Source organism: Stigmatopora argus, chromosome 20 (genome assembly GCF_051989625.1).
Source record: "Stigmatopora argus isolate UIUO_Sarg chromosome 20, RoL_Sarg_1.0, whole genome shotgun sequence".
Taxonomy (NCBI): Eukaryota; Metazoa; Chordata; class Actinopteri; order Syngnathiformes; family Syngnathidae; genus Stigmatopora; species Stigmatopora argus.
Window position 1 is genome coordinate 8249632 of NC_135406.1, and position 24621 is coordinate 8274252.

The window sequence follows — 24621 nt, forward strand, 5'->3', positions numbered from 1 at the left end:
TGGAGTATTCCTGGTGTCCTCAAGAATTCGTAGGTTTTCTCTGGGTACTCCAGTTTTACTCCAACAAACCAAAATTGTGGATGATTGGGGGAGCACTCAAGGCAAATTCCTTGATTATGAGTGCGAGCGTGGATGAGTGTCTGTCTTTTGTGTTTTAATTGGCTGGCCACCAAGATATATCAATATTCTAATATCAAGGTGGAATATTTCTGAAATCGCTGATAAGCCTTTCAAGGACGGCGGTGGCAGAGTAGGACAGAAACAAAAAGAAAAGAATTTCGCCAAATGAAATTTTTTGATTTCTGCAATGGGAAATTTTGGGAACCTGGGGGACTAAACAAAAACAAAAGACTTATCTGGGAGGGCTGCCATTTTGAGTCATGGTAAATTTCATGCCTCAAAAAAGGGGGAGGTTATATATTCAATCTATATGCAGATATATGGCAAAAACACGGGCGATTCCCCCTTATGTAAAGCTACAAAAGCTACATATCCATTTCAAAGGATACACATGGATTTTATAGAATATGTGTGGTACATAACAGTCCTAAAACAGATTGGGGAAACCTTGTTGCAGAAACTGGTCTAGATTGGCACGCTTGGATGACACACGTGTGCGAAAAACCATCAGGCCTTCGATAAAATTAACCCATACGGTGGGGCATTACAAATCATAATTCAGACTGACAAATTAACTTGTGAATCTTTGTCTGACGTTTTTCCTAAGTCCATGGGTAAGAAGGTCGTCGGAGATGGAAACACCCGGATCCGCCATAGTAAAATTAAAATCTGAGATGACCAGAGAATTCATTTCTGCAACGGGGAGTTCCCAAACGGGAGGCGGTAAGAAATAATTGGTTATTGTTGATGGAAAATGCAGCTATTATAAATCAAACCTGTATCAAACCTGTATCAAACCTGTATAACATGTATGGGGGGCCGACCTCTCTTAAGAGTAGTACCCGCGCAAATTACCCCTGATTGTGTAAAGGAGATAATGCAAATTTTTTAGTGTTATATAAAGGTCTCATACTACAAGTTCTGTTTAGAAATAATTTATAATTAGAATTATACCAATATTTATTACAATAATGTATACCAATTATTGTGGCATAAAGGCTCATTGAACTGTACTCATATATTGATCTTGGATTGAATCGAATTTTGCCAGACTGTAATATCTGTACATACTGTATCGTTTTTCAAAGAATTGATATTGACAAAAGATGTAAGCCCAAAATGTATGAAATGGAATAATGTCTACCCAGTTACAACGGCAGCAAAGGACAAGCCTAACTTTTCAACACATGTCGCGTTTAATCATTTTACCTGCTTAGTCCTCACAGGGCACGGACCGGCACTGGGAGCGATAAATGTGACGTGGTGTGCCCACGTCCTAAAACAGACTACACCCCTGATTCCACGTTCTGACCTATGGTGGTGGTGGGGTCAAAACAAATTATACGACTCCTGCCAAAATGACAGCAGGACTTTGGGCCTTGGTCTCACTGCTATTACCAGTGTCTGTTTTTCCATCTACAGTAGAGGAGATACAATTGGCTGCACAGAAATCCGGTATGATGGCGGGCCCCTCGCGACGGCGTCGCATGGAGAGAGGGTGATACATTGATGCGATTGGCATCCACGAGGATGAGTATAAGTTGGCTAATCAGATCGCAGCAGGTTGGGAGTATATTTTTCTTTTAATTACTCCAAACAAAAATGTTGATTGGATAAATTACCTGCATTACAATGTCCAAAAACTTGGAAATTATACTGAACAGGGATTTGTGGCGATAAAGGAACAACTGGCAGCCACTAGTCTGACGGCGTTCCAGGATCGTGCAGCGGTTGAAATGCTTCTTGAAGGAGCAGGGGGCGTATGCAACGTTTGAAAATGTTGCACTCAACAACACGCCCCCCACTGGGTCCCACACCAGGGCCAACGATGGCCTGCAGACCCTAAACCGCAAGATGAAAAAGCATCCTGGAGTAGAATAATGTCCGCTGACAGATTTGTGGCCTCACTAATAATGATTTGGCCTAATTTGTGGTAGCCCTTTTTGCTACGATTTTGACATTATGTGGGTGTTGTATTATTCCCTGCTTAAGATCTTTGATGAGCCGACTTATAACCACTGCGATTGCCCCTACAAATTCCAAATTGCATGAATTATATCTCCTACTGAAGTGCTGACACTAACAGTGAATTCCAGGAGCATGGTAATTACGAGGATGGATTGGACGAAAATGATCTTATTTTCTGATTTTCAGACCTGCCGAACGAGTAGAGCCTAAGCGGGTAAAATTAAAACAGCCAACGGTGATATCCCTCTCATTTTGAATTTGTCATAAAATGAATAACAAACATATAGTAAAAGGAGGGAATGTTAGAATTATTATGGAATATTCTATATGTGTTGTAAGCATTTTTCAATAAGTAATAAGGCTATAAACCATTTCACGAACCATGGACACTTTTCCTCCACATCGTCTCCTCAAGGCCCCACAGCTCGAGGACACATTGTTTTCACACACGCTTTTCGGCAGAACACAACGGGACTGTTTTGACGGGACTCCAGCAGAAGATGGCGATAATCGCATTATTGTTTGAAAATACGGCTTTGCTTTGTTTACCTTGAAAGCATTCCTCACACTGTTGTTTTCTAACCAGCGAGGGTGTTATTGTACTGATTACATAACCATGTTTTTCGAGTGTCGCGATTAAATACAATGATTCAGTTACTGCAATTCAGAATGCACTGGGGGCTAAGACGGTGTCACATTGCATCTCCTTGCAAGTTCGCCGCAGAGTTTGTTGAAAGATGTTTTTCCTTTTTTAATTAAATATTACTAATAATGATTTAAAAGGTTTGAATCATTATTCCAATCATACATCATTACAGTAAAAGTTGGATTGAAGTAACAACAACATCTCACTGTTCTGATTATTTCCCCCTGTGTGTCAAGATCAAATGCAGGGTGTAACATTTTGGAGGCACCGCTGGGATTGCTGTTCAGATGTCCAGTGTCCAAGACCTGCTCACTGAATTCTGAGCCAGCTAAATCCCCCCAAACACTACAAACCAGGCAGATGGCAGTGAGAGGAGGTGTTGCTGTTTAAGAAGAACTGGAAGTTGGCGGTTGAGTACTTGTCATCTGAGGCCTACGAGATCATCAGAGGGACAGTAAAGACGTGCCAGTTCAGAGTTCACTCCTGTACAGTCAACAGAGCTCCTAGATCGTCAACAAAATGGAACAGTTACTCGAAGAGGTGGTAGGAACATTGAACAACCTGACGGAAAATAACCTACTGGAAATATGTGATTTTCTTAACATATTAAGAAGTGTTAAACGGAAATCGCGTCTATCATTAGTGGCTCACATTGTAAAGTACCTAGAAAGAGAAGAACTAGAGGAACTGCAGGATGAAGGCATGTCTGAATTGTTGAAACTGAAAGATAAAATATCAGATATGAAGCATGAAGTCAAAAGAGATGAAAACGAAAAGCAAGGATCAAGATTGGAAGAGACTCCAATAACTTTGCCCCAGCTACCAGATGCTGCGGACCCTCAAGGGGGTGTGTCTCCCCAGCCCCAGCCAAGCTCATACTGGCGCAAGGACTTCAAAATTGCCGGCCAAATAGGTGAACCAGGCCAGAGGGACAAGCTGACATTCTCCAGCCTTGTTCATCAAATTGAAAATGGACTGAATAGGGGTTACTTAGATGTGGAAATTATTGATGCAGTTATCAGAGCTATCTCCCCCAGTTTGCAGCTACGTAATTATTTGGAAGAGAAACCTAACCTCACTCTTCCCACACTCAAACGCATCCTACGCGCTCATTTTCAGGAAAGGAGTGCTACCGACCTCTATGTGCAGTTAGCTTCAGAAGTGCAGCATATCAAAGAGACTCCTCAAAGTTTCTTAATGCGAGTCTTAGTTCTTAGGCAGAAGGTACTGTTTGCATCTCGAGAATCAGAATCAGGAATCCAGTACAACCCAAGTTTAGTCCAGCGTATGTGCTTGCACACGATACTCACTGGTCTCCAGAGTGACAGTGTTAGAGTAGATATGCAGCCTCTCTTGCTGAACTGTAAGACTTCAGATGAGCTTTTGCTAGAGCGGTTAAATGTAGCCTGTGCTAATGAAACAGAAAGGAGAAATAAAAAGAAGTTTAGTACCCCACAGGCAGCGACACATATTAGCAAGGTGCACTTAGAAGAACTACGACCTACCAATTGCCCTGGAGAAGAAAAACCAAAAGTGTCCCGTGAGGTACGAGCGGAGTTGACTGAACTTAAGGCAAGTGTTGCTTCTCTTAAAGATCTCGGTGCAGAGATAGCTCAGATCAGAGAGACACTACAGCAGGCTATGTTTCAGCCTCAGTCCTACCTCCCACCTTCATTTAGAAGACCAGTTCGGAAGCCCCAGCCACCTTCTGCAAAACAAAATTACTACAGCAAGCCCCCAGCACCCCCCTGGAACACTCGCCGCCCTGCTTATGTCCCAAGAAGGTGTTTTGCTTGTCAGCAGGGAGGGCGAGATGTGAAGTGCACACATTGTTATCGGTGTGGGAGTGGAGAACATTTCCAAGCTGGATGTAAAATCCGAGGAGGCAGACCACTAAAAGAAGAGACTATAGCAGAGCTAACTCAGGGAAGGGAAGGTGTGGTTCGTGTGCTTTGTGGCACACCCAGTCCACTGGCCATCGTCAATCCTCCCAGCATGCAACAGCAGCAGGTGGGAACTCGGCAACACCTGATGGTGGAACCTGCCGATTCAAAGGCAAAGATCAGACGACTTAGACAAGAGCTAGAAGAGAGGAATGAACAACTGCTCGACAACAGACACCAGCAGGAAAACATGGAGGAAGAAATAAAGAGGCTCCAGCAGGGGAACTTGAAGCTGCTCGTAGACGCCCGTGCAGCCCGCGCCTATCGCGATGAACTGGATGCGCTGAGAGAACGCGCAATCAAAGCTGACAAGCTGGAGTTATACAAGGCCAAAGTGGAGAAATAGAGACAAGGGATGGAGGAGGCGTACACCATTGCCACCGTGAGTGTACGAAAAGCTGCAGAACTAGGTAAAAAGCACTATGACACCAAAGTGAGGAGCTCCGTGCTACAACCAGGATAGCGCATTCTGAAAAAAAACCTGACACCAGAAGGAGGAAAAATTGACAAGAGTATGGAGAGAAATAAACAGCAGCCGGTATCTCATCTTCAAGAGACAGACCAAGACAGTGGTTATGAAGATGACTTTCACTACGAGCCCCTCCAGGTGCTAAATGAGAGAGATGCCCAAGGGATGGAGTCTAAGCACAGGCCACTGTCAGCGAATCAGAGACTCGGAGTGAAGGGCCCTGCTTCCGGACCAGTACAACGAGAAGATGACTATCAGCGGGAGGACCTGCCTGGTGAGGGAACAAATCTGGCTGTTGAAGATCCTCGTGATGATCATTTATCAGAGACCTCTCCGCCAACCGGTGTGAATGAACCTGAGGCGTTGACTTATGAACGGCCAAGAAGGGAGAGACATCCACCACGACGAACGACCTATGATCAGCTTGGTGTCCCCTCCTGTTATAGTACCCAGTCACCACATCAGCTGCTACCTGCTTACCCTGCACCAGGAGTGGTTCCTTGGTTAGTACACCTGCAGCCATATTACATTCAACCACCCTTTATGTATGGACTCCAACAGGCTTGAGCCTACAAGGGTGACATGTATTATGCGAACATGGACTGTTACCGACTGTGATTACAGTTTCCATCCAGTGAACGTGGACCGTACGAGTTGTGGATTATATTTGAACTGTGGCCCTTGCCGCCTGGAGTTTTCATGAGTATCAGCTTACAGAAGAGGATGTGAAATGACAAGTTCGCTAGACTGTTCAGCATTACAACCAACAAGGGGAAGATATTTGGAATATACTGATGTCGGGACGACATTTGTTTTTGTGGGGGAGAGTGTGACATACTAGAGTGTTTGATCTATTAGTGTGACATACTAGTTTGAGAATGCACAACGAGTTTGGATTGAATGTGTGTATCGGTGTTCGATTGTTGATCCTTGGATCCACATGGCAAGTGTGGGGCATGTTAAAGAAGATCGGTATTCGATTATTGATGTCTTAGCAAATAGCTTGAGGCACGGGAGGTGTGTTGAATCATTACAGTAAAAGTTGGATTGAAGTAACAAAAACATCTCACTGTTCTGATTATTTCCCCCTGTGTGTCAAGGTATGCTGTTTGTTGTAAAGGCTGTTTGAGTTTGGGGTTTGTAATATACACTGTTTAGCGTGTGAGAAAAGAGATAATGGTTATTAATGTTTATTTACTTTTGAATTACGGGCGTGAATGTGAGTCTCGGGTCACGCACATGGAATAGCATTTAGCACGCTACCTTCGGCCACCATTATCGTCAATAACGGTCATAGAAAGGATTTTATATTATTGATATTGCATTGTTTACCCTGTTGAATAATAGTAGGACTACTAGAAGTTGTAAAAGGAAAAGATATAACAAGTTATGACCTTGTGTTGAACGAGTGTGTGTGTGCATTGTGTTTTGGGTTCTAAAGTGTTGCTAATATATATATTTATATATATATATAGGTGTAATTGTACATTATGTTTTGGGTTCTAACGTGTTGATAATGTATATATATGGGTTTAATTGTATGTTATGGGTTTTTGTGTTAATTGATTACAGTAAAAGTTGGATTGAAGTAAACAACAACATCTCACTGTTCTGATTATTTCCCCCTGTGTGTCAAGATCGAATGCAGGGTGTAACATTAGTTTAGTGAACACATAGTTTCATTATACATTGTTATAAACATCTATTTAAAAAAATAAAAAGTCAGTGAGAGAGACGGGCTCGGGCTCACGATCACACCTCCATTTTGGATCATTTGGTTTAATTACTAATTTCATTGCACCATTAAGTCCAACCCATTTGCACCCAAAGGATGCACGTATGCCCTGGATCATATTATATCACAATGCTCTCCAATCCCCCGGCTGCCTCATACAGGTGCTGAAACGTGATTGGCTGCATAATACAGCTTCTGCAATGTGATTGGCTGCTCAATGGATTGGAACCACGCACTAGTTTTTAGTGCTTTAGCCTGTATTAAACTACTATTGCGGATATAGACGTAGTTCGTTCTGTCAATTCTTCATCAATACACTCTTGCTTCTCTTCAAATCGCACAAATCTTTCGCCTTTTACTAAAGATTTATGTGGAGAGGAACAATAAGATTTTCAATCAAATCTTTGATGCTCTGTGCTAGCAAAGCTTCCTGTTTCTGTCTCAACTAAATATGTAGTATTTAATATTAATCTGGGTTAAAGGTTTTTTCACACAATTTCACTGCTTGCATTTTTGCAGTGTTTACGTCCTCAAGCATCTGACTTTGTTCAATGAACGTAAAAGTAATATGTATGTTGATGTTAATTCCTGAGTGTTTTAATCTATATTATTCTGAAGAGGCGGTTTTCAGGTGTCCGTTTACCTCTTGAACTTTGTATTTAAAAAAAATACCGTCTAGTATTTGGTTTTCAATTTTCGAAGCATAATTTTGTTAGACATTATAAAAATGTGATTTATAGAGAAGTGCTATTTTGTTCTAGTTGTATTTTGATTTGTGCCTTTGTTCAGACTTTTTTTGTTTAAAATCATTATCTCGACAAACTAAGAACAAAAAATTATCACACGATTTAAAATTATGACTAACCCCAATTAGCAGATTCATGCAATTTTTTAATGACTGCATTAATGTTCTGCACAACACTAGATGTTAGTAGCAAAGTGCATATCCGACCAAACAAAACAACAGGAACTGTGTGGGGGATGGGCTCCATCGTCAAGTAGGATACTCCAAACGAGCATAATTTGTTCCGGGACTGAGCTCGCATGTCGATATTCTCGTAACTCGAACGAACGTTTCCCATTGAAATGAACTAAAAACAAATTAATTTATTCCAAGCCTCTAAAAAAAACACCAAAAACAGGATATTGGATTGGAGAAACATTTTTATTTGTTCTAATTCACCATCTATTAACAAAGTAACAAATAACTAGTGGTTTAATAGTACTAAAATGTGTTTAATAGTAGTAAAATTAGACAGAGATACTTTTTGCACGGCAACACGCTCGTAACATAACAAACTAATTTAAATAAACTTGGATTACGATGCAGACACACTCAAAAATAAGTTTAATCGAACCTAACACTAAACTTAATTCTAATTTTTTTGACATTTGATACCTTTCTTCTCCCGTGTTGGCTCTATTTGCCAGTCAATATTGACATTTGTTCGATTTTGTCTTCCCTTCAAAATATTCCCAAAATGATGCACACAAATGTCCTCACAATAGGATAACACAGGACCATTTGCCAACGAGAAGTATTATACTCCTCTCGTATTTTCGAGCAAACTCCTCCGCCATTCGCATTGGCTAACGGGAAAAAAAACACTGAAAAAATGCAACGCTTCACCCAGTGCTCGTGGAGACATTACACGAGGGCCTTGCGACGGGAAAGACAGTACGCATGAAGTTCTTATGAGCAGCCTCTCGGGTCCGCTGTAGCTCGTATATCAACATTTGTCTCATATCTCAAGATATATATTTGCTCGAAATTTTACTCGTATCTCAAACTGCTCGTATGTCGGGGCACTCGTATGTCGAGGTATTACTGTACTGTAATACATAGCTAGACTGGCTTCCTCCATATACAAACTTTACTTACTTCTCAGAAGTGAACATAAGGTCGACTTGATTCCAAAACAATAGAAAGACCGAGTAACCTAAAAAAAAGGAAAAATACAAATGGAAAACCAAGCTGGATTCTTCACAGGAGTTAAAAAAAAAACACCTCTCCGGCCTGGCACACAAAAAGGGCTCTCGTTGCCTGCAATAGTTACATTCACATTCAGAAACAAATAAATACAGACGCTCCCCTACTTACGAACATTCAACTTACGAACAACGGTACATACGAACATGTCTGCAAATTGCGTTTAAGTCCAAAAATGTTCGCAAGTCCAATTTTGTATTTCGCGTCTTTTTCGGAGTAGTACTTCTTTCCGCCGCTAATACCGACGCCTGGCGCTGTGAGAGCTCAGCTCACCCAGCATCTACCTTCTTCGTTGCAATGCGGAAGTGCGTGAATGTATCTCCAGTGTGCAAAGAACCTTTATCATTTGTATCATTAAATATCTCATGCATCCAATATTGAATATGGTTGGTAAAAAGCTAAAGGCTTCTATTGAGGGAGTTGCAAGGAAGAGGCAAGCCATTTCATTTGAAACGAGTGGCAATAATAACGAAGCTTGATGCGCGTCAGAAAGTGGTGAGCGTTGCACATTCAGTACCATTTATAAACAGAAAGATCGAGCAGCAGGACCCAAATATTGAACGTTGCACAAAGTTTGCAAATCAATTGAATGATGCCATACAGTGCTACTGCATCATTTATGATGAAAAAAGGAAGAAAACTGTGCAATCGTCATTAGGTCGCTTCTTTTGGCCAGTTTCTAATACATAAATCTATCTCTCTCTCTACAGTACTGTACATATTCTCTCCATTTTATTAAATGTTTTTTTTTTCAGTACAAACCAATGCGTGTTACTTATACAAGCCTTAAACATACAAATGCACTTATATAAACCTTCAATATACTTATATAGGCCTTAAACATAAATTATAATACAAAATATAGCACTAAATCAACTTACAAACAAATTCAACTTATGAACAATCGCTCGGAACCAATTGCGTTCGTAAGTTGAGGAGTGTCTGTAAATGTATATTTTTAAATAGAATTGAACCACCATCTTCCCCTGTTGGCAAGGATTAACATATTAAGCCTGTACCCTTTACAGCAATTAAGCCATATAAAATGCATGCTAATCAAGAACTCCAAATTCATTCAATAATGTGAATAATACCCCAATCTAGTAGTCTTTTGCAAACATTTAACATTACATTCCCTTTGTAGTTTGTCCTATAAAACTTTCTTACTCAATGTTTTTCCAATAGTTACACATAAAATAAAAATCTACCAATAATCCCCTTCAACATCAAAAAGATAAAAACAATTTACCGTTAATTACAGACATGAAGTTACCGTATTTTCACACCTGTAGAAAGAAAACAATCTTTTATATCATAATTTGTCAAATTGTTCCAATTAATGTATTCATTAAATCTGAGCAAATAACGCTTCACTTTTTTGTTACCTTTGAATTTGGAAGGCTGATTTTGTCAACAAAAAGACCCAAAAAGTATTTTTCACCAAAAAGAGAGCTTTATTGAAACTACCAAAAAGATGACACGTTAAATTACAGATTAAAAAATGTAAACAAGAATTTCAGAATGCAAAATACAATTATACTTCGATTACAATGATCTTTCATACAGAATTTGAAAAAGCAAGCAAAGCCGTGATTGGCCACTGCTTATTACAACACATTTGCGTCTTTTAAGTCTATCCTTACGACAAAATCTCTGGCAAGAAGCTGAGGAGGAAAAAGGTTTCTGACGTGTGGGTAATTGTGTTTTTAAGATATTCCTGCCACAAATCGAGCAAAAAAAGGGCTTTTCTCCTCTGCGGGTTGTTAAGTCTTCTTTTCAGGTTTTTGAATTGTGTAGCTTTTTAATTGGGCGGTTGTAGCGAATCTGTGGCCACAGACTGAGCAGGAAGACATTGTTCTCCAGTGTGGGTTAATAAGTGTTCTTTTAAATATTGCTTTCGAGAATAGGCTTGACCACAAACTGAGCAGGAAAATGGTTTTTCACCAGTGTGGGTTCTTGTGTGCCTAATTAAGTTTTCCTTCTGTGTGAATGTTTGACCACAAACTGAACACGAAAATGGTTTTTCACCACTGTGGGTTCTTGTGTGTGTTTTTAAATTTCCCTTCTCTGTAAATGTTTGACCACAAACTGAACACGAAAATGGTTTTTCACCACTGTGGGTTCTTGTGTGTGTTTTTAAATTTCCCTTCTGTGTAAATGTTTGACCACAAACTGAACAGGAAAATGGTTTTTCACCTGTGTGTGTTCTTGCATGACTCATTAATATTCTTTTCTGTGTGAATCTTTGACCACAAACTGAACACGAAAATGGTTTTTCACCAGTGTGGGTTCTTATGTGGATTTTTAAGGATTCATTTTGAGAAAAGGCTTTACCGCAAACTGAACACGAAAATGGTTTTTCACCAGTGTGGGTTCTTATGTGGATTTTTAAATTTCTCTTCTCTGTAAATGTTTTACCACAAACTGAACATGAAAATGGTTTTTCACCAGTGTGGGTTCTTGTGTGTATTGTTACACTTCCCTTCTGTTTAAATGTTTTACCACAAACTGAACACGAAAATGGTTTTTCACCCGTGTGGGTTCTTGCATGACTAATTAAGTCTCCCTTCCGTGTGATTCTTTGACCACAAACTGAACACGAAAATGGTTTTTCACCAGTGTGGGTTCTTATGTGGATTTTTAAGGATTCATTGTGAGAAAAGGCTTTACCGCAAACTGAACACGAAAATGGTTTTTCACCAGTGTGGGTTCTTGCATGACTAATTAAGTGTCCCTTCCGTGTAAATGTTTTACCACAAACTGTACATGATAAGGGTTTCTCCCCAGTGTGGCTCCTCATATGCGTTTTCAAAGAAGACTTTTTCCCAAAAGTTTTCCCACACTGAAAGCATTTGCAAAGTTTGTCACCACTGGGATTTTTCTTAACATCTTCAACATCATCATCATCAAAAAGCAAGTCGTTGCCATCTGATAAAGGAGCAATTAAATTTTCTGCTCGCCATCCTTCTGTTGAGCTGCCGCTCAGAAGCTCCGCCCCTATGTTGGCCGCGTCCAGATCATCTTCACTCTTGAAAGGCTCACCAGTTGACCATTTGACACATTCCTCGTTTTTGATTGGAGGTTGCTCTTCTCTTTTGCACTGTTGAGGGAACTCTGGCTCCTCCTCTTTAATTAGGGGCCATGTTCCTGTGTTTGCAGATTCCGCCCCTCCACTGGCCACGCCCAGAACATCTTCCCTCTTCACGAACTCACCAAGTGACCAGGTGAAATGATCTTCCTCCCTTTTGATTGGACGTTGCTCGCCTCCCATTTGTTGTTGAGGGAACTCTGGCTCCTCCTCTTTGATTCGGGGGAGCTCAACTTCCCCTTCAAGGTCAACAGACTCATGCCCATCAGCACCAAGATCATTTCTGAAACCTGCAAAGACACAAAGATAAATGATTAACCATTTTCCAATTATAAATGACAGAATTTCTTTTTCACAGAAATGAAACCAAACGGAAAAGGGCGCCAAACATTCATTTCGTCACAATGCAGTACTTACTACTGTAGTTTTCTAGTCAACAGCAACATGAGTTGAAAACTGTTTATAGGTGCATTTTTCAAAGTATGGCACTATTGGTCAGAAAAGTTTCTTCACTTAAAATTTGTCAAATCTTTGTTGGAGCCTTTTCATTGTAAACATTCTCTTTTATGTTTTTCGATTTTGATTTAGTTAAAATGCTTTCGCCAAAGGGGAGGCATTAAAAAAACATTATCTTTTATTCAGTAGCAGGTTTATTATTATTTGGGGGATTAATGAGATGCCGGATTCCGGCTAATGCCGGAGCGATCGCTAATACGCGCAGTATAGTATATTACTTCTCGTTGGCTGCTCATAAGAACGGTCAGGGGCACTGGCTCTCTCCCCCGCAACTCCTCGTGTAATATCTCTGGTCGCAACTATACGTCTTTGTAACGTCTCTGCGAGCACTGAGCGTTTTTTTCAGTGTTTTCCCCCCCCTTAGCCTGTTAGCTCCCGTTAACAGAGCGATGGCTAATTCAAGACTACTTCTCGTTGGCAAGTGGAAGTGCGTTATCCTATTGTGAGGACATTTGTGTGCATCATTGTCGGAATATTTTGAAGGGAATACAAAAGCAAACGGCCCATCGATAGTGAAAGTGAGGGTGGAGGCGGGGGCAAACAGCCAACCCAGCCGGGACAACAAAGGTATAAAAACGTAAACCATAATTAGCACGACAGCAAAGACAGCATGATAAAAAGCCCCCCTGCATGACCAATTTACCCGTACACGATGATGAATTTAATATTGAGCTGAATGCGTTCACTGTTTAAGTTAATAAATAGGAATTTAGGCAATTAATGGCTGAGGGTTTGGCACATTGCGATATCCCAAATGTTGTTTTCGACTTAACAAAACTAAATGATGAATATCAATTGGTTAAATAGGAAGCAAAAGTTCAATTATGTCAAAATGGCTGTTTTTTAAAGATGTCTAAAATTAGCTAGCTGCAAACACCAATATTATCCGTCAAAAAATGTCGCAAATGAAATAAAAACATCTCCATGACTTGGCACCAAGCATAACGACTACGACCGACCAAACAAAGACAAAGCTCAGAAAAAGCCACAAATTAAAGTATAGTAAAAGCTTCTGGCCTCCTTTTACAATCTGAACACACTAAATTTTATATTTTTCAGTCACTTTTTTACATCACAAGTAAATAAACGCCAACATGTGAGCAGGACTCTTTCACTCAGTCAATGGCTAAACTATCTCAAAGTTGAAACCAACTTACCTTGAAGGATTTTCATTGTTTCCAAAAGTTTGTCCAAATGAGTCTCGTGTCTCCAGATGAGTCGAGGACGTCCAACTGCAGCATCTGACTGTTATGCCATCCTCTGGATGCTGCATATTTGCGTAGTTAACATCAAAGAGCAAAGAGCCACGCGCTTTGATAGGTGACATCAAAGAGCAAAGAGCTCCTGGTGACGCCACTCACTTTGATCTCCATCTGGACCGTAGCCCCGCCTCCTTTGGACCCCGATATATGATGGAGGCACTTTAAGCCATTTATTTCTTCTCACAAATTCAATTCATTTAAGCAAATAAGGGAATGATTCGTGGGAGTTGGTACATTTTCGTTGAAGAACTTCATCTCTCGTGATTCAATTTGGCAAAACAGCAATGGTTCCTTGATAATTTGTCGATTTGTTCTGCGCTTGCGCGTATTGCGTCGCCTCCTTTTGAGCGGCAACCTTCTTCATGGTGACTTATGTCGTAAATTCAAACCTACGAAAATATTTTTATTCAAACCATATGTCAGACCATTTGAAGAATAATTATTTCCTATGTTCGACTCTCTTGTTTTTAATAAACCTAATGCCACCGAAAGAAGTGACGCTCGAGTTGCAGAAGTGACGCAATGTTCCGCGAATGCGCAACCCCAAAAGTCAAGGTTCCGTCTTCAGTCACGATCTTGTCGTGACCGTAGCGCGCCAAGTTTTTCCTCAATTTCCACCACTTAACTAAACCCACGCGTGGTCGATGTGTCTTGCTTAACTACTCTTCCGTCTTAAGTTTCAGTCAACATCATCTTTAAGGCGTCTAAAGCCTTGTTGAAGCTTTGCGGCCTACTTTAGTTTAGCCTGCTAGCATCTATCAAAGGTGCCTCCATCAGAATTCCCGTGTGGGAGTGTTCCACGAGGAACACTCGATCGTTTGCAAAATAAGGCATGCAAAAGTTGTTCTTCACAGACTAGAAGGTGGGTTCACTTTTTATATTTATATATTCTCTCAATGTGTTATAAAAGGGCATTTTTTGTGGACAGAAGGTACAAGCTGGATTTCAAGACAATTAAACAGTACAAACAAAACCATGCAGAATAAATCATGGGAAAAGTACAAATCATAACAACTATTTCCCATTTTCATGCTGTAATGCATATAAAAATATGAAATCATAAAAAGGCTATATATATATATATATCTTTATATATATATATATATATATATATATATATATATATATATATCTTTATATATATATATATATCTTTATATATATATATATATATATATATATATATATATATATATATATATATATATATATATCTTTATATATATATATATATATATATATATATATATATATATATATATATATATACATAATGTTTTCTTTGTTTAAGAACTCTAAAAACAGCTCTTATTTCAATCCAAAAATACATTTCAAAATTATTGATTTAGAAAAATAAATCGATAAAACTGAATGTTGGCTCTTTTTCCATTTTTTTTTAATGTCAACAAAAAAAGAATAGCTGTCATTTTTCCTTTTTAATTAAAAATGATTAAAATTTATATTTGATGCTTCACCCTTTTCTAAAAGGATTCCAAATAAATTAAAATCTCAAAAATACAAGCGAATATCTGCAAAGAAGAGGCTCAAAAAAGATTTGGAAAAACTTCAAGGGCCTGTGAGGTTACTTTACTGACCAATAGACCTTTTTTAGTGAAATACACTTCAAAAAAACGTTTAAACCCCTTTGGCTATTGATGACAATACTACAGTAGTCCTATGTTGACAACATCACAAATGTATGGCATCCTCTTCTGTTTAGCTTCGTTACTGTAGCGACCAGCATATTAGTCCTTTCTTTCCAGCCTAACCACTGCAAATATAAGTATAAGACTTAATTACCAGTCTAACATAAAGAACCTCTAGATAGAATAATAGACAGTTTATAAAATATATAATTTATCTTGGGGTCTTTGCAGGTTTCAGAAAATATCTTGGTCCTGATGGGAAGGTGTCAGAGTTTTCTGGTGCCAAAGAGGATGTTGAGCCCCCTCAAATCGAAGAGGAGGAGCCAGAGTTCCCTCAAGACAGAGAGAGAGAAGAGCAACTTAAAATAAAAAAAAGGAGGAAGAAGATGTCACCTGGTCAACTGGTGCGTCCTTGAAGAGAGAAGATGATCTTGGCGTGGCCAGCGGAGGGGCAGAGCCTGCAAACACTTTAACATGGCCCCAAATTAAAGAGCAAAAGAGAGAAGAGCAACTTTCAATCAAAAAGGAGGAGCAGCAAGATGTCACTTGGTCAACTGCTGAGCCTTTCAAGAGTGAAGTTGATCTAGGCGTGGCCGGCAGAGGGGCGGAGCCTCTGCACGGCAGCGACTCAACAAAAGGATGGCAAGAAGAAGCTTTTATTGCTCCTCCATCAGATAGTGACGACTTGCTTTATGATAATGATGACGATGAAGGTCTTAAGAAAAATCCCAGTGGCGGCAAACTCTGCAAATGTTCTCAGTGTGGGAAAACCTTTGGTAAAATGTTTACTTTGAAAAGACATATGGCAACCCACATTGGGCAGAAACCGTTTTTGTGCTCCGTTTGTGGTAAAACATTCACACAGAAAGCAAACTTATAAAGCCACACAAGAACCCACACTGGTGGAAAACCATTTTCCTGCTCAATTTGTGGTCATGCTTTCTTTCAAAAGCAGGACTTAATCATCCACACAAGGACCCACACTGGTGAAAAACCGTTTTCGTGCTCGATTTGTGGTAAATCTTTCTCTCTCAAGCACAAGTTAAAACTCCACACAAGAACCCACACTGGTGAAAAACAATTTTCGTGCTTAATTTGTGGTCAGACATTCACATGGAAGAAAAGCTTAATTAGTCACACAAGCCCCCACACTGGCAAAAAAACATTTTCGTGCTCAGTTTGTGGTCAAGCCTTTTCTCGAAAGGAACATTTAAAAAGGCACACGAGAACCCACACTGGTGAAAAACAAATTTCCTGCTCATTTTGTGGTCAAGCCTTTTCTCAAAAGCAAAATTTAAGAACCCACATGAGAATCCACAAAGGGGAGAACTCCTTTTCCTTGCGCAGTTAACAACTTCACCAGAACTGACTTTGGGTTCATTTTGTAGTTCTATTACACTTTTATATTTATCCAAACGGATTTGATTGGCATGTAACTAAACTTATCTGGCAATTGATATGTAACTGCCACATTTTAGTTTCACTGTATTTTTTTGTGTATTTTAATGTCAGTTTCACCATACCTCCTGTAGTGGGAGCAGTGGCGCTTGAGCGAGCGTACGTTTGCTAAATGGGAAGATAATTGCAGCAGAAATAGCGCTCTCGGTAAGAGAAAGGCAGCACGAGACAAGCTCAGCCAGAAAGTTGCAAGCTAAAGTAATATAAAGAGAAATAAAGAATAAAACCCCTAATTCCTCTTGGTACTCAGCCAACGAGGTGTTTTGTCAATTTTTGTGTATTTATTTTATTTCACAAATTGTCTATTTTTTTAAAGCTAATTTTCGTTTTTGTGTGTTATTAGTTATCTAGGTGTTATTTGTAAATCTGCCAATATGGATTCAATAAATTCATCAGTTTGAGAAAGACACTTAGTCCACAAGTAAGTACTCAATATTGCAGAAATGTATACCAAAACATGACTTTGAGTCACATATTAAGGCCCGTTTTGGAAATTGTTTATTAAGTCTCCTGGGTTATAGACGCTGGAGCAATTTTTCTTTTTCCAGTATGATTTATTTAGTTCAAATTTGCATTTTCAGTACTCATGATTGACAGTGACACATTGCAGTTGTTTTTCCCAATTGTTAAAACAGAAAATCCGAATACATAACAGGTACGCTAGCGGATAGCAAAACATAGGTACGCTAGCAGCTAGCATAACATACGCTAGTGGCTAACATAACATATGCTAGCGGCTAGCTTAACATACGCTAGCGGCTAGCTTAACGGGTACGCTAGTGGCTAACAAAACATAGGTACGCTAGAGGCTAGCATAACATAGGTACTCTAGTGAATAGCATAACATAGGCACGCTAGCGGATAGCATAACATAGGTACTCTAGCGGATAGCATAACATATGCTAACGGATAGCATAACATATGCTAACGGATAGCATGACATATGTATGCTAGCAGATAGCATAACATACGCTAGTGGCTAGCATAACAGGTACGCTAGCGGATAGCAAAACATAGGTACGCTAGCAGCTAGCATAACATACGCTAGTGGCTAACATAACATATGCTAGCGGCTAGCTTAACATACGCTAGCGGCTAGCTTAACGGGTACGCTAGTGGCTAGCAAAACATAGGTACGCTAGAGGCTAGCATAACATAGGTACTCTAGCGAATAGCATAACATAGGCACGCTAGCGGATAGCATAACATATGCTAACGGATAGCATAACATATGCTAACGGATAGCATGACATATGTATGCTAGCAGATAGCATAACATACGCTAGTGGCTAGCATAACAGGTACGCTAGCGGATAGCAAAACATAGGTACGCTAGCGGCTAGCTTAACAGGTACGCTAGCGGCTAGCAAAACAGGTACGCTAGAGGCTAGCATAACATAGGTACTTTAGCGAATAGCATAACATAGGCACGCTAGCGGATAGCATAACATAGGTACGCTAGCGGATAGCATAATATACGCAAGCCTAGTGTCATGCTAGTGCCTTATCGGATGAGGCGTCCAATGTATTGACAAAAAACTGAAAATATACCCTCAAACGAGACTGCACCCTATCACAAGGTGCATTTTATAGTTGTGAAAATACAGTATTTGGGATTTATTCATCAACACTGCTTTGTCTACAAACCTCCTGGGACTTCTTCTATGAAGATCTTGATGAAAGAGTCCTCGCTGAGGGAGCACAGATACTGGACGATATTCCGGTGCTTCAGTTGCTTGATCAGGCAGATTTCCTCGTGGAGCGGCTGGGAATATTTGTTTGTTAGTGGCTGTCAAGTGGAAGGACAAACAATCCACTCACGTGCTGTCCTTTTCTGGAATCTTCTTGATGGCTGCTAACGTCCCTGCCGGCATACACCACCCCGTACGTGCCTTTCCCGAGGACCACTTTGTCGCTGTTTTTGTTGGTCTCATACACGTACTGGGAAGGGAAATGCGATAAATTATTCTGGATGGCCATTTAAGATTGAATTGTATCTTTATGGTTATAGAACTATACTTCCATTTGTAAAAGTTATATTCAATTGTGAAAAAAGTGTTGTCATCAGGTTATGCACTTTTTGTTTAGCGTCTTGGGCAAGTAATTACTCTCAAGAAGGGTTCTATGTCACTTGTGGTTAGCTTAGCTTTTAGCATCAAGTTAAAAAGATATCCATGAAAGAGTGAAAAATGTGACCACAATCCTAAACTATAAATATTTTGTGATGTGTGATTATATTCTAATATTGATAGAACATACGACAACTGTGTCTAAACTCATACTCACGCATGCTAGCAATTAGCATGAAAAGCTAAGGTTCAGAACATTAACCCACTAGCATTAGCAAGGTAGCTCAGTCAACTTACCAGACAGATAGACAACTCTGTTACAGCATTTTGTTGATTCTATTTTAAGAGTTTTTACATCTTTATTTGGAGATTTTTGCACTTGTGACGACTATTAAGCGTAATCCTATTATCATTTTCTACAGGCTTCCTCATTGGAGGCTAAGCAAAGTTGAGAAACACTGTTCTGCCCACTTGAGTATGAAGACAAATTTAATTTCACAACCATTTGGGAAGGACAGAAATGTGGTGGGAACAAACCTCAAGTATTCCCTCACTGAGATGATTCACATCCTGGGTGGGTTCTTCTGCCTTGTGGAGCTGAGAATTTATCAGATCACAGAAACTGAGGAAACATCAAGACAAGACATTATGTTATATTTGGGCAAAAGAAGTTGTATTAGGCAATTTCAACTATCACAGAGAGGTCATGGCACATGTGGGGGTTGAACCCATGACCTTGGCGTTATTAGCACCACACTCTGACCAACTGAGCTAACTGGCCACATGTCTGGGAATCCAGATTTTGCCTTATGACGCAAATGCAACACGTCAGCTAGCTAAACAGTTATGTTACGGCAAAAGCAGCTATAGTAGGCAATTTCAAATGGTGCAGAGAGGTCGTGGCCCGTACAGGGGTCGAACCCGTGACATTGGCGTTATTAGTGCCATGCTCTGACCAACTGAGCTAACTGACCATGTGCCGTAAAACCCAGATTTTTGCGTGATGACACAAATGCAACACGTCAGCTAGCTAAACAATTATGTTACGGCAAACGAAGTTGTAGTCGGCAATTTCAAAAGACTACGGAGAGGTGATGGCCCGTACGGGGGTCGAACCCACGACATTGGCGTGATTAGCACCACGCTCTGACCAACCGAGCTAACCAGCCATGAAAAAGGCATTTTTTTGCGTGATGACGCAAATGCAACACTTCAGCTAGCTAAACACTTATGTTACGGCAAAAGAAGTTGGAATAGGCAATTTCAAATGACTACGGAGAGGTCATGGCCCATATGGAGGTCAAATCCACGACCTTGGCATTATTAGCACCTCGCTCTGACCAACTGAGCTAACCAGCTATGTGCAAAGTGGCCATGATTTTTATGTGATGCCCGCAAGTGCAAATATCAGATAGCTAAACTGTTATGTTACGGCAAAATAAATCATTTTAGGCAGTTTTACTCTAGAGCAAGGGTGTCAAACCTGGGTTGGTTCGCGGGCCACATCAACATCAACGCCATTTCATGTGGGCCAGACCATTTTAGATCTAATATCTAGATTTTTTTTAATTGTTCTAAATTGGATTAAAAGAACTGGCTCAAAAGCCCTAAACAGTCAGTTTTTATAGATCTAAAGCAATGTTTGTTTGAGCTTTTTTTTCTTAATATTGGAAAATGTCTTTTAATCATGTTTTTTATTTAAAGTGGAAACAAAATATTTTTTTAATTGGAAAATGGAAAATATTTGTATAGTTAAACTAAAAACACAAAAGAAAAAAATTGGATTAAAAAATTGCAATGCTTGATTTTAAAAAGGGGAAAATCAGGAAATGTAATGTACATCTATAATCATTTGAATGTGATCCTAAAACAGAAAGTCGGCACTCATGATTTACTTTCCCGGGCCGCACAAAATGATGCAGCGGGCCAGATTTGGCCCCCGGGCCACCACTTTGACACCCATGCTCTAGAAAGGTCTTGCCCGTTTGGGGATCGAACCCATGACTTAAACATGAAGCGTACTTGTCATTAAGGTGACTTGATGACTGGGCTGTCTCACACTATCTTTGCCGCATATCTGGATAAAACTTGATTGTGCTGAATGGAGGTAGGTGTGTACGCGAGCACGGGTCCTCCTGTCTAGAATTTGGGGGACACAGTCCACGCGAGACTTCCAAATATGTCGATAACTGCTGTTTGCTCGATTTTTGAATGTATTTTTTTCTGAGGAAAAAATAAATAAATAAAAACAAGAAAAAAATAATTCAAAAACATAACACCAAAAATACATTTTGAAAAACAAAGAAAAAAACCATCAGACAATAAATTAATTTGAAAAACAAAGAAAAAAATACTTCAAAAAAACAACACCAAAGATGAATTAATTTGAAAAGCAGCCAGGACTTTATTTTATTTTATTTTCAAGGTGAGTGCGATAAGCTTCCGTAAACCTGAACCCCATTAGAAAGAAATTAATTCAACATCACCTTTTATTTTGTCTCATGAAGGTCCCTAACATAATGAAACAAATCAAACAGCTCACTGAAATGAACATGGATGTAATCTTAAACTTGCTTTACTACACAACAGACAAACTGTTAGGGTTGCTTGGTTTTGTTATGCTTTTTCCCGCCTGGTTTCCTGTCTGAGTGATTGCCCATTGTGTTCAGCTGTCGTGTCTCCGCCCCTGGTGTATCCTTCCTCCCTCTTGTTTCCCAGGTGTTCCTAATTGTCTCGTCAACACGTGTCAGTCTATTATAACCCCACTGACTGCTTTGTCATTGTTGGATCGTCTGCTGATTACCATGCCATGTTTCCACATTTTCCTCGATCCAACGTGGCGCTCCTCGTTCCTCGCTTTCCCGTGTCTCCCCTAGTCAGGTTTTGTTTTGTTATTTGACGCCAAGTCTTTTGTTAGTCTATTGCCTCCGGTTTAAGTTATTAAAGTTTCGTTTGAGTACTACTTCCTTCTCCTTGCCTGCTTCACTGCAATTGGGTCCAAAAGATGTAACACAAACGGAGCATATAACAATACCTATACACAGTAAATTCTCGTTATTCTGTGAGAACAGTGTCTCGCAGCCATTGTAAGCGTCTGTTGGCTTATTTAAAAATCCGCTGCAATGCTCTGAAGAAGGGTAAGAGCAGCTCAAAAAAGCCCTCAATATAACTCTTGGCATTCCCAAGAATGCCAATGATGCCATGCATCTCTCCATGCTGGAAGGTAACTGAACATGACAAGATGGCAAAACATTTGCTCACGAATCAAGTCCAGTTTGCTTACATGTCACCTTCATCTCTCCCCCTTCAGGTTTTGATGAATGCATTGAGTCACAAGGAGAGCTGCTCCTGCAGGATTCCTTCAAGGTCTGGGATTCAAGAATAGCCTTGAGCATGGGAAAAAATAGACAAATCTTCCTCTTGAAGTCCTTGGTGGTGTGCAAGGTGGTCAAGGATGCCTAGAGAACGAGTACATTTACAAGAAAAAAAACTCAATGTGTCATCCTTAACCCACTTTGTACCGATGCAATGTTCTCCATCAAAATGTTCATCATGCCATTTCTTCTATAGATGGCAGACATCAAGCTGACTGAGCACCTTAAAAGAGACCCTGCACGTTTGCTTTTTTAGTGGCCCACCGTTCCTGGAGGTCGAGCAACATTGTTCTGAAGGTTGGTTTCATTGTCAAGAATAAAAGTTCAGCAAGAATTATGGTCAACATTTTCATCAAAAAAGCACTGATTAAAAAGTGCTTGTTTTTCAAATTGTCTTAACATTTTAAACGTCCTCCTTGTCAATAGGCTTCCACGATTGAGACCAAGTTGGAATGAATTGGCCATATGCCAAAGCTAATCCAGGAGCACACCACTGACCTGAGGGGGGCAGTCAAGGAGACAAATACCAAGACGTCCAAGCTCCACAAGACGCCAAGGTAGGAAGCAAGGAAACTTCATACAATTCAAGAGGCATCTTGGGTCAGTAAAAGTGACAAAAAATATTGCTTTTTTCAATGAATAATAATCCCAAAATGTGATTGGCATCCTCAGCCACTGTTGTTTTCACTTGACTAAGTACCTTTAAAAAAATGTATTTTTCAATGTCATTGTAGTATTTACGGAAATGAACAGTTGAATTATAAAAATTGCTTTCGACATGCACGGGATTGGAAGTCATGTGAAAAGTGCAAAAGCAACGTTACACAAGCCCATGTCTGTAGGAGTAACGGAACAAATTGTGTCCGGCAGGTCAGCGAGAACCATTGAGGCCATGTCACTGTCCATTGTTTCACAACCATGGTGTCTTCCAACAGTCGATGCTCCAAAATGAAGCATGGTTTGACTTTTTCAGATTGGACACAATAAACATCAAGAAATGGAGAATAAAACAAAGATTGAGTTATGGTGGGTTTCCAATCCTTAGCCAAAATGTATTCTCATACAAAGGGCCCAAGGTCTTTAGCTGAGTGAGGAGATATCATCATGGAAACATGTGGATGAGATGGTGACATGGAGAGATCTGGTGGGTTATCCTTCATGTACCATTTTAATTGTTCATCAGACAAATGTGTATTGAAAGCCACTCCGGGTTACCAATAAACAAATCGCCACAATGTATTTGCCAAGTGTGTCCTTAAATTGTTTGTAACGAAGTATAGACCTCATTACCTTGGCTATCATAGTAGAACGTGCAATGCAAGCAGTCAGAAACCAAATCATATGTACGTAGGTGCCGCACCCAGGGCAGTCACAAAGGCCAGTAGTGTTCGGCTTGTTTCCAGCCGTCGGAGTCGGTGTCAATGCGAGCCCAGTAGATGTCAGCTGATAGATCTGTAATACAACTTCAGGAAAAGGCACAGAAAAGGTGAGATCAATTTAAAGGAAATAGGTTTATTACCAGACTGCAAGATGGAGAGAGAGCTCTAACAGTGGTGAACCGCTCAGCGTGGTGTCCTTTGCAACTCTCTCTCCGAATGAACAGTGGGTCAGTCTTTATATAGGAAAACAGGGAAATATTTCTAAGACAGTGATGTAGGACAAAGTTTATGTAAACAAAACTTTAGGCTGATATGGTTAGACATTTGCAGGGCTAAGTTGTATGCAAACACGATATTTTTATAGCTCACACAAACTGCTGCAGCCTATCTTACATCGCGCGATTCGAACAAACAATTATTAAGCTAGTTGGCCACATCGCACAATACAAGCAAACAATTGCAAAGCCAGCTAATTAGCCTATCTTACATTCCACGATCTTGACAAACAATTGCAAAGCCAGCTAGTTAGCCTATCTTACATTCCACGATCTTAAACAATTGTAAAGCCAGTTTGGCCAGTCTATCTTACATTTTACGATCTTAACAAACAATTGTAAAGCGAGTTTGGCCACATGGCGCGACATGAACAAACAATTATTAAGCCAACTAGCCAGTCTATCCCACACAGCAAAGATTGGGGCAGTTGCTTGGTGGTGCCTTGCAGGAGAGTCTTGGAGTTGTTGTCCATCTGGACAGGACACATCTTTATAAGGTCCTGGCCCATCAAGTTGACAGGGCACTTTGGAGCATAGATGAAGGAATGAGTGATAGTCAGTGAGTAGCACTTAGTGGCTACTGGGGAAGTTAAAGGCAGGATGATCTCTTCACCCTTGGATCCTAGTAGTGGTATGATAAGTTCACCAATAGGCATTCTCAAATGCCCGCACAAATAAAGAGA

At 40.1% G+C, this 24621-nt stretch overlaps 2 protein-coding genes, 1 long non-coding RNA gene and 3 other non-coding genes across 6 annotated transcripts in view; 2 read left to right on the plus strand and 4 right to left on the minus strand.

Annotated features, from left to right (window-relative positions):
* Positions 1-24621, minus strand: part of LOC144065978 (uncharacterized) — a 206738-nt gene that overhangs the window by 166887 nt on the left and 15230 nt on the right. The gene's annotated exons all lie outside the window — the stretch shown is intronic.
* Positions 7198-7309, plus strand: LOC144066432 (U5 spliceosomal RNA). Its single transcript, XR_013297597.1, has one exon. It is a non-coding gene; the product is annotated as a U5 spliceosomal RNA (small nuclear RNA).
* Positions 10276-13748, minus strand: LOC144066110 (uncharacterized). Its single transcript, XM_077589458.1, has 2 exons — positions 13633-13748; positions 10276-12044 (listed from the first exon to the last, which is right to left on the minus strand). Exons 1-2 carry the CDS (start codon positions 13746-13748, stop codon positions 10673-10675), a joined length of 1488 nt encoding a protein of 495 aa, XP_077445584.1. The 3' UTR covers positions 10276-10672.
* LOC144066008 (uncharacterized) lies at positions 14319-17248 on the plus strand. Its single transcript, XR_013297370.1, has 2 exons — positions 14319-14599; positions 15615-17248. It is a non-coding gene; the product is annotated as an uncharacterized LOC144066008 (long non-coding RNA).
* Positions 19618-19691, minus strand: trnai-aau (transfer RNA isoleucine (anticodon AAU)). The gene has a single exon. It is a non-coding gene; the product is annotated as a tRNA-Ile (tRNA).
* Positions 20006-20079, minus strand: trnai-aau (transfer RNA isoleucine (anticodon AAU)). Its single transcript has one exon. It is a non-coding gene; the product is annotated as a tRNA-Ile (tRNA).